This window comes from Tinamus guttatus, unplaced genomic scaffold (assembly GCF_059628265.1).
Source record: "Tinamus guttatus ecotype Peru unplaced genomic scaffold, ASM5962826v1 Tinamus_guttatus_pri_ptg000178l, whole genome shotgun sequence".
NCBI lineage: Eukaryota > Metazoa > Chordata > Aves > Tinamiformes > Tinamidae > Tinamus > Tinamus guttatus.
Window position 1 is genome coordinate 264,027 of NW_028288712.1, and position 12,416 is coordinate 276,442.

General features: G+C 44.7%; 1 protein-coding gene across 1 annotated transcript; it reads right to left on the reverse strand.

The window, feature by feature from the left end:
- Positions 1–261: 261 nt before the first annotated feature.
- Positions 262–3,768, reverse strand: LOC148594946 (ATPase family AAA domain-containing protein 2-like). Its single transcript, XM_088523296.1, has 6 exons — positions 3,721–3,768; positions 3,491–3,606; positions 2,758–2,882; positions 1,703–1,866; positions 1,051–1,141; positions 262–605 (listed from the first exon to the last, which is right to left on the reverse strand). The coding sequence occupies exons 1-6, from the start codon at positions 3,766–3,768 to the stop codon at positions 262–264; spliced, it is 888 nt and encodes a 295-aa protein (XP_088379422.1).
- Positions 3,769–12,416: the final 8,648 nt, after the last annotated feature.

Below are 12,416 nucleotides of genomic sequence, written 5' to 3' on the forward strand. Positions count from 1 at the left end.
CAAGATCACTCAGGGAGGAGAAGGTAGAAGCGGAGAACAGAGAGGGGAAGCAATTATGGGTCACCTAGCGTCTCTGCTTGCACTTGTGGCTTTCTGCCTGTTCTACCAATAAAAATGAACCTAGCAACTCTCCAGGTAGAAAAGCTAGCAGGATGTTGCCAGGAAATCTGATGCACGTGATCTCACACATCGCCCAGTGTGATCCACAAATACTTCAATTCATATGAGGTGAAATGATGATAGCTAAAACAACAAGTAGTTTTAACCAGCTGTACATGTTATGGTCCTGTCTTGCTGCTGGTCCTTCTTTAGGACAAGTTCTGCGTGGGGAAATACTCTCTGCAGGACTCGTAAAATTCTCTGAAAAGTCTTATTAAGCAGTGGTTTAAAAATGGGTGATAATGCTTGTCTGAGCAAAGCCGCAGACCTCTGTGAAGCTGGTACAATTCTTTCCATAGCCATGAAAAAATCTTTTGCTGTTATTTTAATTGAAAAGACATCAAGCTGCAGTTTCTCAGGGCTTCTGTATATCTGAAGGTAGCGGCGTCGCAAAGCACGGAGGGCGGCTTCAGCACATGCGGACTTGATATCAGCACCACAGCATCCTAATAAAACAGAACATCAAATGGAGCATTATGTCAGGCTGTGGCAACACAGAAAGGTCAAGGTGCCAAAGTGCAACACGCGAAGACTTTGCATGCAGTTTAAAACAGTCTAATAGGAAACGTGAAAAGTGTTGCTGCACTGCAGAGGTTTTGTTAGCTGGTTTGCATGGTTACAAATCAGCCAGACTTTTCTCCTGAACCTTCTAAGCCAAACTTTTCTCCCAAGGAGGATGCCCCAAAAGCCACTCGCTGTTTGGAGAGACAGAAAATAAAACAGTAAGTGGTTGGAATCATCTCACTCTGATGGCTTTGAGGACACACAGCTGGCTCCCTGGCTAGTTCTGCAGCAAGGTGCAACACCCTGGTTCCCACCTGCCATGTGCCACAAGCTGCAACTCCTGCAGACTTAGTAACATGCAGGAACTCGCTTGATTTTTGAACTTACCGGCAGATTTTTCAGCCAGCTCATCAAGGAACATGTCACATGGTTTAGGGGTCCAGTTTCGTGTGTGAATCTTGAAAATCTCTTTTCTAGCCTAGAAATAGAGTGCTTGCATTATAGCTTATCTTGAGTCAAAAGGCAGAGGCAGAATCTGTGGTATTAACAGATTAAGGCAAGTGATTATTAAGTTTTGACAAGTATGAGACCTAACGATCTTTGGGAAAAAGAACAACAGAAAACTTAACTGGAAAAGAAAGGTATTTCCTCAAAGAAAATTATCTCAAATGTAGCTAAGTAGCGATAGCCAGAACAAAAGAACAAAAACCAGCTTCATGTGGAATTTCTTTTCCTTTTTTAATAATTTGGGTTGCTATATACACACATTTTTTCATTGCTGAGAAACGGTGATCTTAGTGAAAAGCTGATTTTAAACTTGGTTTTATTTGAGATAACGGAGTTCCCTAGGGCTTGTACCTCTTCTTTCACACCACGTCCACCCTCCACACCAGGACGGTCTCTCAGGATATTGCTCCTGTGTGTGAGCTGCACGGGGCTGCATTCCCGCCTACCTGCTCCACGACACCGTGTTGTGACACGGCTTTGTCAGCAAGAAGGATTTGCTGGATGAGCACCAGGATTGAATACAAGTTCCTACCTCTTTATCTGGCAGTTTAAAAAGGAATTCTCGCTCAAAGCGCCCGGCTCTGCATCGCGCAGGATCTATCCAATCCAGCCTGTTGGTGGCTCCAATGACGACAACTTCTCCTCTGGTATCCAACCCATCCATAAGGGCCAGCAGTGTTGATACAACTGAGCTAGCTGAACAAAAAAAAAAAAAAAAAAAAAAAAAACTATTTTGCTGCACTAGTAAATTTTGTTAAATTATGCAATTTTCTCTAGTGATCCCTGAGAAAGGACAAGCTTTTGCTCATTAAGATGCTGATGAGCGAGAGGGCTCATTTTAAGGCTCTCAAAAATAGAGAAGGTCACTTAAACGTTATGCTGATATCAAGCTTAGTGAATGCCTTTAAACTATTGCTTAAAGTCACATGAAATTTAGTATAATTGACCTACAGGTTTGCAGGATAATATTTCATATATAAACAGGTTTTGGTCTTCTTTCCACAAAGATAAAGCACATTATGTGTAGAAAATGATGGAAGGACGAAATTTATGGGCCTGGAATAGAACAGGGATGCAGGAATATGACGTGAGTAAAACGGTGCTACCCTAAGAGGAAACGCGTGAAACGCGCTGTGGTTGCAACATCACTGGAGCAGATTTTTAGAGCAACAGAGATCTCTAACAACTGAGCTGACGGAGTGACGTGTTCTCCCCCTGCATCTGTTTCCCTCTGAACCTGAGCCATGATCTTGTGCAACCTCCTCTGTGGTTTTGGTGGGGAAAAAAATAGTGGTTTGAGGATTTTGGGGGTTTTGTTCGTTTGTTTTTTTAAATCTTCCCCAACACCTCTCCAAGATTTCAACTCTCCAATCCAAAGTACAGAGGCACTGGGAAAGAGAACACCAGTGTTCCCATTTCAGTCTTAGAAATGGACAGAATAAATAAATAAAGTAAAAAAAGGGCAAGTCTTCCTCCAAAAAATCTTCATCACAAAAAATTACAGTCCCAGCTCTGCCAGAGCACACTGCAACCTTACCTGCTCAAAGAGCAAATGAAGTTGGCGCTCCGACTCCCCTGTCCACTTACTGAGGCAGTCAGCACCTTTTCTCATGAAAAAGGATATTTTCCTGCCACCTTGGCTGCACTCGTTGGTAAGGGCCCAGGCAACCAGGGTCTTTCCAGTCCCTGGGGGGCCGTAGAATAAGCAGCCTCTGTAATAAAGAGAGATTCACATAGAACAAAATTATCAAAAACGCCCATTTCAAGCCCCATCTCTAAGATGATCAACCCCCTCCTCCGAACCAAAATACTTTATATCCACAACTGCAGTAACAGCCAAATTGTGATAACAGTCAGAGCAGGAGAAGTTTTGTGTTTCTAAGGGATGTCACATGCCAATAAGCAAAGTTAACCAAGGGCATTAACAAACTCAGACCCCCGCTCTCCTCTGGAGAGAGTGCAGTGTCCAGCAGGACACGTCCAAAACGGCCCCCAGGCACCACAAGGGACCACGGCAGAAGGGAGACAAACAAGAGCCAACTTCTGGGGCTCCAAGTTTTATAATACTAGTTTGTTCTTCAATTAGAGTTGTCTAATATACTCCCTTTTTCAAGCACCATACACCAGGTCTTCAATCATGCCAAGGCCTTTGCTGACATTTTGAACCTGCACATGCTCAAGACTTTATACATTTTAAATAAAATATTTTCACTACTAAAAAAAAATGTCCAAATGTTTGAAGCACAAACAAATATATTGATGCCTCAGTGTAATATCCTCCCCAAAACAGCGGAATTAGCATTTTGTAAAGCTGTGTTACCTTGGCAGCTGAATTTGGAGTTTCTCAAAGACTTTTGGGTAAACCACTGGAAAAAGCACCATCTCTTTTAGGGCTGCAATGTGGTCGGAAAGACCACCCACCCCATCAAATCGCACCTAAAGATCAATTCAACAGAATAATTTCACACATTAAAGAAAGCTGCAGCCTACAAAAGGTTCCATCAGAAACCCTGGAAAAATCCCTCTAACACAACAACTTAAATCGCTTACCACACTATCTATCTGCATTGCGCTGATGCCAGCCACAGTTGCACTCATGTTCACTGGATCCGTGTCAATCCCCTTTAAGTTGTCTTTCCGAAAATTAATGGGCAGACACGCAGGGCTCCAGGGCAGGGCTCCGCGGAAGAGCACGGTTTGCGTCTGGATCCGTTGGGGCCCTCCGTCACCACGGCGATGTGGAACATCCCAGTGGGAAGAGCCTCGCCTGTGAGGAACACGGCGGGCTGGCAGATTTGGAAAGATGCATTAAAATACAATGATCTTTTCCACCTGAAATTGTTCGCTTACAAGTGGTAACAACACTGGGATGTAGACAGCACGGATATGTAACCCCCTTGAGAACCATGCAAGCTGGTGATTTCCAAGGTTTTGCCCTTAGGATGTTTAAAAAAAAAATAATAACTTTAACCATTTTGCGCTATGCAAATGACTGACATAATTAAGTACAAAGTAAAGATGATTTCTAAACACTGCTTTGTTTTAAAAGCACCCCAGGGGGTAACTCTACACATTTCCCTGGACTGTGTCACAGGTTTCCCTTGCGGGCGGCCCTGTCCCAGGGGTCCCACAGCTGGAGGCGGGGGGCGAGGGGTTGCCCTGGGGCTGCTGCCGGCCCCTTCCCGCGCTCCGGGCCGCCCTCCTGCAGCCGCCTGCGCCCTCCCGCCGCGCTCACCCCCTGCTCCTGCGCTCTCGGCTCTGGTTCCTCCGCTGCAGCCGCATCCCTGGCGCCATCCGCAGCGGCGACGGGCCCGGGCGCGAGGGCCACCGCGCAGCGGGGTAAACTGGTCACTGCCGTCCCTGCCCGGCGGGACGGCGGCACCGCCATGGCGCAGGAGAGCACGCGGCGACACCGCGACTTCTGGTGCGGTGCTCTCCGCTCCGCCGCAGCCGTGGCCCTCCCCACGGATCCCTCCGCCGCGCCGTGCCCCGCTCCGCTCCACTCGCGGCCGCGCCGCCTCCTGCCCGCCGCTCCCGCCGCTCCCCGCCGCGCCGCCAGCCCGCGCGGCTCCCGCCTGCCCCCGCCGAGCGCCGCCGGCCGCCTCCCCCCGCGGACTCTTTTCTCCGCGGCCGCTAGTCCCGGCCCGCGGGCGGAGGGACACAGCGCAGCGCCACTCTCACTGCTTAGCGCGTCTCCAAATTGGGGCCGCCTGTTCTGTCGACGCCTGATTGGCTGAGGGGGGCGCCCACCCTGCCCTTTTTTGCTGGGAGGCGGGGCTCTCCCAGAACCACCCCTTAAAGGCGCCGCCCCTGCGCTCCGTGTCCCGGGTCCTTCGCAGTTCCTGGAATAGCCGTGGGATGGCTGCAGCTTCCCGGTATGGAGAGCTCCGGCCTTGAGCACCCGCGGAGACGGGTTGTAAATGGGATGGGCCAACACTATGCGGCCTGCCCCATACCCAGAAACAGTGCTATTCCACACTGCCAATGGAAAAGTTGCCCTTAGTGGGGAAAACACCATTTTGCTTTCCTCTCTCTATTGAAAAAAAAAAAAAAAGGACACAAGGCAAGTATTAAACAGGGCTGGAGCCCCCTGCCCACGTCACCGGGGCCAGGTCCTGTCAGCTTTGACCCTGCTTGAGCAGCGGGGTTGGACTAGATGATCCCTAGAGGTCCCTTCCGACCTCAGCCATTCTCAGATATCCAGGGACTGAGACCCCACCACAGTCTTTCCTGGCAACACGAGCCAGTGTTCAAGCAGCCTCCCAGCAAGTAATTTCTTCTATTCATTTACCCTGTGATGCACCCATGCATTTTCTTTCTAAATCAGTGAGTCCCGAGATGACAACAGGCTTTCAGATCTGAAAACATTTTTAGCTCCTGTTTTCTCCTCAGAATAAAAGATTTTCACATGAAGACAACTTCAGGAGCATCTGCCCCTGCGCAGAGCGGCGGGGACATGAAATGGCAGCGAGGTCATGAAATGGGGCGGCGGGGTGAGGAAGGTGTTTGGAAGCTGTGTGGCTACACCCGAAGCTGGGATCAGTACCCCCTGGAGGAATTCTGTGCAGTTTTCACCTCCAGTGAGAGGAGGCCGGTGGGTTGTGGTTAAAGGCAGCCCTAGAAGCACTTGGGGCTGCCTCAAAGGCCTTGGGGTGCCTGGGCTTCTGGGGCCCGGCAGCTGGCCCAGATAGGAGGCCTATGGATCACCCTGTACTGATCCATATTGATGATCCCTACTTATCTCATGCTTTCGGAGCTGCTTGTAAGACAACACATCTTTCCTGTAACCTGCCAGTGTAGCAGAATGGTATATTTAGGCGGTGCTGTTGGCCGCTGAGTGCTCTGGAAATGTCAAAACTGATGCTGTGTTTTTTTTTGTTTTGTTTTGTTTTGTTTTTCTGCAGCACAGGTATAAGCGGGTGCGATGTGTCGCCTGGCAAAGAACCACTTGTGTTAATCTTTATTTAAAATTACTTATGACTTTCAGATTCCCCCATGGAAACAGAAATGTGGACATAGAAATGAACCTGTTGTCTGGGTAAAGTATTTTGTTCTTCATGTATTTTTTTATGTATTTTGTTATTTATATAGGGCAATGTTAGTTTTTTTTTTAACAAGTAGCAGTTCTGTATTGAAGTTCTGTATTAATGACACAATGCCAGTATTTGTTCTTCTGCAACAGATATGGAAACACTGTAAATCAGGTCTCTTTTTTACTGCTTGTAGGAATTTAACAATGAAATACTCAATAAAATCTACATATGAAGAACATTGATAACAGTGCATAACAAGCTTGTGAAAATTATTTTGCGTATACTTGTGAAGCCATCAAATTTACAGAATTTCAAGGAAGAGATGTTTGTATTTTTGAGAAATGAATGAAAGACAATACCTCTATGCACTTGGCACAGGATGGAAAAATACAAACAATACATTTCTCAGGTGTCAGCGTGTAAATTGATTCCAATTCGTGGCTTTATAGTGTTATTTGTAATGAATGGAATTCAGTAACTGCTGTTCTAGAATTCCTTTTAGATGGATATCATTACAGTGTTTTTTCAGTTATCCTGTTAATGCAGAAGCGTTCTTCTAGCTTGATGTTATTTCTGTATATCAGGAAATGAAGATAATTTTTGGATTTATGCTGTAGTTCTCCACACTTTTAGGCACGTGACATGCATCATGCCAGAATGGGAAGGATTTTGGGGGGAAAAAGATGACAAAGTATTTGAGTCTTTTAAATCACTTCAGGAATAATTAATTCTCTCACAAAATATTGGCACATTATCAAGAAAAAAAAAAGAAAAAAAGAGTTTATTTTAAAAATAGATCTGAATGTTATCAAGAAGAACTATGATGAAAAAGAGGCATAGAAGTATCAGAAAAGGCCTCTGCAAAATGTTAGTTTTCCTTCAAATTCATGGCTTGAAAGCTGTCTTTTTCTTTGATATTGCAATGCCTTGCAGAATTTGTTCAGCTTGAAGCTCATTTTTCACTAGACTCTATAAATGCTTTTCTAAGTATGGTTGTTACATACAGTTCTATATCCACTTGATAATTTGGTCTCTCAGAATACTTGCACAAAGATCTTTTACATTCCCGTTCTATTATGGTCAGCATTGTTCAATATTGAGAATGTGAGTGGATTTAATGTTCCCTTTATTAACAGTGGTTACTAACAGGCTAATTTAATTCTGCAAAACAACAGTGTAAGTAACTTGTGTGCGGAAAATCTCACTGTCAAGAGCTGCATGTCCAAAAAGGAGACAGAGGAATCTTAAAACTTTATTTGAATAAAGGAAGAGTCCACCGGGCATATTCCTGTGGGGTCTCTCCAACTGCTGGAGAATGCAGCCCCCTTTTATCCTAATTTCTCGAGTGAGGGACGCCCTCTCCTTTTCCCCGTTGGCCAAGGTGCTCAGAAGTTACATCCTTCCCGGCCTGCCTACACCAAACTCCTGCCTCCTTCCATCTGCTCTCAACCTGAGCTCACCTTCCTTTTGGCCTATGCTCTCCTGTCCCACTCACTCATGGCTCCGCTCAGTCTCCTCTCCTGCATATATTCCTTTGTCCCACTCATCAGCCAAAGACTGTGGGGAAGTCCCCTTATTTGTGAATACAGAAACTTGTGTATTCTGCTCAATCCCTCCCTCTCTTCTTTTTTTTCAATATTTGTTTTTACAAACCTCTACACCCATCTTTAGAAGCATAGTGAACTCTGCATAAGTTATTAACTAAGCACCTGGGTTCCATAGGGCTGGCAGCCATGGCTAGTCTTCATATCCTCCTGGACTCCCACAGACCCAGCATTTATTCTCCTGACCCAACCCCAGACAGCGTTACAGCTCTAAGGAGAGTTATCCGGGGCTTTCCATCCTTTTCCTTTAACTGAGAAGTCCAGATTTCAGGCATCATGGCCATCCATGCTCAGCTGTCTTGACTGATGTTTCTGTGGTTCTAAGGTCCACTCCACTTTGCTGCCAGTGGTGCTTTTTCCGCTTTTTGACCAAGAACCCATGTCCTGGTCATGCAAAATCCAAGGGCAGGATCTGTGCGAGCTGGACTTCCTGTTGGAGAGACTTTACACGGGAAAGTATTCTGCCCACATATTGATCACTCATCTCTACCTTCCCGGCAGCTTGGGTGTTAGTAGGGTGGGGAATCTTGAATATTCTTTCAAAGGAGAACAGTTAAATGTCTCCCCTAGGTTTTGTTCTCATTCTTGAATGGTAGAAGTTGTCTCCATGGCATCTTAGCTTCTCATACCAATTTTAGAAGATGCCTTTTAATGTTCCCATTCATCCTTTGCACTGTACCAGAGCTCTGGAGATGCCAAGGGGTATGCAAGTCCCCTTGAATCCCCAGGGCAATCATGACACCTTGAAGGAACTTTCCCTTAAAATGGTTGCATCTGTCTGTGTCTATCGTCTCTACCAACCTAAATGACTTTGGGACAACAGAGAAAAATATTATAGCGTTGCCATTGGCTCCGGGGATCGCTGCCGAGCAAGCATTGACCACGTTGTGCAGACTGGGATGCTGGCTAGCAAAGTCCAGCAATGCTACAACGACAGCTTTGTCCTCATTGTGAGTAGAAGTGGACTCGATTCAGCACGCAACTGTACAAGACCACACTGCCATAGATATGTTATTGCTTATGCATGGCCATGGGTGTGAAGAGGTAGGAGGCATGTGCTATATGAATCCAAGCGACCACTCCAAGTCTATACATTGCCAGATCCAGGCCTTACAGGATCTGACTCATAACTAAGAGATGCTGATGACTGGAATGCATTCGGACAGTGGAAGTGGGGTTGGCCATGGCTACAGAAACTGCTATTGGGGCTATTATTTCTATTTGCTGTATTTGTCTGTGTTATGTACTGTATCCCTTGTGTAATGATGCTGACACGAGGTATGGTTGAAACTGCTATGAAAATGTTATCTCTTCGGGTGCTTCGCTACAATAGGTTGACCTCTACAGATCACGGGGCGGCATGTATAGGAGGTAGATATTTTTATGATTATTTATGCTCTGTAAGGTCATAAGACTATTGTGCGAAACAGAATCCAGACCTTGAGAAATAAGATGTTTGCCCATTTGGGCGGAACGATAAGGAACACGGAGGCGGCTGCTCAGCCATGTTCACAGCCGACTCCGTCCAAAACCAGTTGAAGGTGGCTGCTCAACCGGGCTTGCAGCCAGCTTAACCGCAGACGTCCTCTAACCCAGTTTGAAGGTCAGCCGCACCAGGAGGAGGAGGAAGATGAGGAAGGCAGGACCCTCAGACTGAGGGCTGGGACCCCCTACCGGTACGCGCGCTTGCGCACCCGGGAGGGAAGGTTATGTGGCTGAGGGTGGAGTTTGTCCGCCCCCCCGCCTGCCTCCTGGCACGTACTGGCCCTACGGGGCAGGAGGCACCGTGCGTAAAAAGACAGTGCGGGGAGGGGAACGGGGAGACACCGAACACCGAGGTCTACGTTGTCTCCGCAGGGACGCCCGCCAAGTTGGGAGCCTGTCAGCAACCCTCCAATCCACCAGCTTGAGAGGATGTTCAGGCTCAGTATCCTGCTAGCAAGTACTAAGTTGTGAGCAGCTATCCGTATTTTGCTCCTCTGTTTATGTGCTTTCACCTGAAATAATGCTTGACGTAGCCACCTGATTTTGCGTGATTATTGCCCAATCCCGAGCCATCTGCAACAGCCTTTGGAGGGGAAAACCTTATTGGAAGGGAAAGGGTTTTGTCAAAAAATAAAAGTTGTGTGTGTGTTTTGTGTGATTTTTTCAGAGGATAAAATGATCTGGATGGGAAAAAAAATCAGAAGGAAATATTTGGTCAGGCATAGTTTTTTGGAATGGATTTTTTTTTTAGTGTTTCTTTATGGAAAATTATTTGTTAGGAATTTTCTTGGGGGGTGTTGAAAGGGAATTATTTTGAGGGGGAAGTTATTTGAGGGAAAAATTTTGGTGGGGATTTTTTTTTCTTTTGAGAATTAGGTTTAAGAAAAAACCTCCTGATGATTGTCTGTATATAGGCAATATAAATAATATAAGCTATATGAATAATAAGTTATTCTTGAAAGAAATTAATTCTTTTAGAGATTATATTTTCTTTGGCTACCTGCTATTCCCAGCATCTAAAGCAGGCTCCACTTAATTGAATGTAGCAAAATAATTTTGGAGAAATACATAACTCTCCTTAAAAGTTGTTGGTATGTACTAGAGAAATATCTGAATTTGTGGATTTTGTTTTTTCCCTTTGACATCAAATTTGTGGAATAGAAACCAGTAACTTCTGTTCTTCTTCTTCTGGCCCAGATGAAAGGGGGAAAAAAAAAAAACAACTTACTGTGATTCTTTCTTGTCGTAGTAAAGTAGCATGATGTTCTTGCTAAAATCCCAGTGGGAATGAGTGTCAAGGCAGTGACAATAAGGAGGAGACTCAAATGTGTGATAAACTGAAATGAGGACTGTGGGGCAGAATTGCTACAGTAGGTAAGTAGATGATATTTTCAACCTCAGGAGTTACTGAATGAAGTTCCCTATCCTTGTCCTCTAATTACTAAAGCCCCTGTCTCAGCAACTGTAATTAAGCAAAAGTTAATGAAGACATTTTAAGATTGGACCTCTTTCAGGGTTCTTTCAGAGTTCCCTTTAGTAGGTCAGCATACTACCTTGAAAGAAAACATAGAAAATATCATGTTCAAATTCTGCATTTACTCTGCTCTCCTCTTTAGTAAATCTAAATGCTGCTTCAGTTCATCTCTTCTTCATGGCTTTGTGCTGAACATCCCTGTGGCAGATGTTGGACAATTCCAACCCTTCCTGGTATCGTATTTGACAATTGTTTTCAAATTCTGCATTTCTTCTGTTTTCTTCTCTAGTAAATCGGAGTGTTGTCTCAGTTAATCTCTTCTTCACTCCAATGAGTTTCTTCGTGGCTTCGTGCTGAACATCCCTATTCTCAATTGTTGGACAATTCTAACTATTCCTGGCATTGTATTTCACAATCGTTTTCAAAATCTCCATTTCCATGGCTTTTCGGTTTATTAAAACTGAATGTTGGTTCAGGTTGTCTCTTCTTCGTGGCTTTGTGATAAACCTCTCTGTTGTCAAGTGTTGGGCAATTCCAACCCTTACTGGTATTTTATTTCACAATCGTTTTCAAAATCTGCATTTCCTTGGCTTTTCGGTTTCTTAAAAGAGAATGTTGCTTCAGGTCGTCTCTTCTTCGTGGCTTTGTGCTGAACCTCTCTGTTGTCAGGTGTTGGACAATTCCAACCCTTCCTGGTATTGACAATTTGACAATAATTTGACAATTATTTTCAAATTCTGCATTTCTTCTGTTTTCTTCTCTAGTAAATCGGAATGTTGCCTCAGTTAATTTCTTCTTCACTCCAATGAGTTTCTTCGTGGTTTTGTGCTGAACCTCCCCATTGTCAACTGTTGGACAATTCCAACCATTCCTGGCATTGTAATTCACAAGCGTTTTGAAAATCTGCGTTTCCTTGGCTTACCTTTTTATTAAAACTGAATGTTGCTTCAGGTCGTCTCTTCTTCGTGGCTTTGTGCTGAACCTCTCTGTTGTCAGGTGTTGGACAATTCCAACCATTCCTGGTATTGTATTTCACAATCATTTTAAATTCTGAATTTCTTCTGTTTTCTTCTCTAGTAAATCAGAATTTTGCTTCAGTTAATCTCTTCTTCACTCCAATGAGTTTCTTCGTGGTTTTGTGCTGAACCTGTCTGTTGTCAGGTGTTGGACAATTCCAACCTTTACTACTATTGTATTTGACAATTGTTTTCACAATCTGCATTTCTTCTGTTTTCTTCTCTAGTAAATCGGAATGTTGCCTCAGTTAATCTCTTCTTCACTCCAATGAGTTTCTTCGTGGTTTTGTGCTGAACCTCCCCATTGTCAACTGTTGGACAATTCCAACCATTCCTGGCACTGTAATTCACAAGCGTTTTGAAAATCTGCGTTTCCTTGGCTTACCTTTTTATTAAAACTGAATGTTGCTTCAGGTCGTCTCTTCTTCGTGGCTTTGTGCTGAACCTCTCTGTTGTCAGGTGTTGGACAATTCCAACCATTCCTGGTATTGTATTTCACAATCATTTTAAATTCTGAATTTCTTCTGTTTTCTTCTCTAGTAAATCAGAATTTTGCTTCAGTTAATCTCTTCTTCACTCCCATGAGTTTCTTCGTGGTTTTGTGCTGAACCTGTCTGTTGTCAGGTGTTGGACA

Coding starts and splice junctions, on each gene's coding strand:
- LOC148594946 (XM_088523296.1), bottom strand. CDS start 3,768: ATGAGTGCAACTGTGGCTGGCATCAGCGCAATGCAGATAGATAGTGTG. Junction 3,607..3,720: donor CAATGCAGATAGATAGTGTG/GTAAGCGATTTA, acceptor ATTGATCTTTAG/GTGCGATTTGATGGGGTGGG. Junction 1,867..2,757: donor AAAAGGTGCTGACTGCCTCA/GTAAGTGGACAG, acceptor TTTTTTGTTCAG/CTAGCTCAGTTGTATCAACA.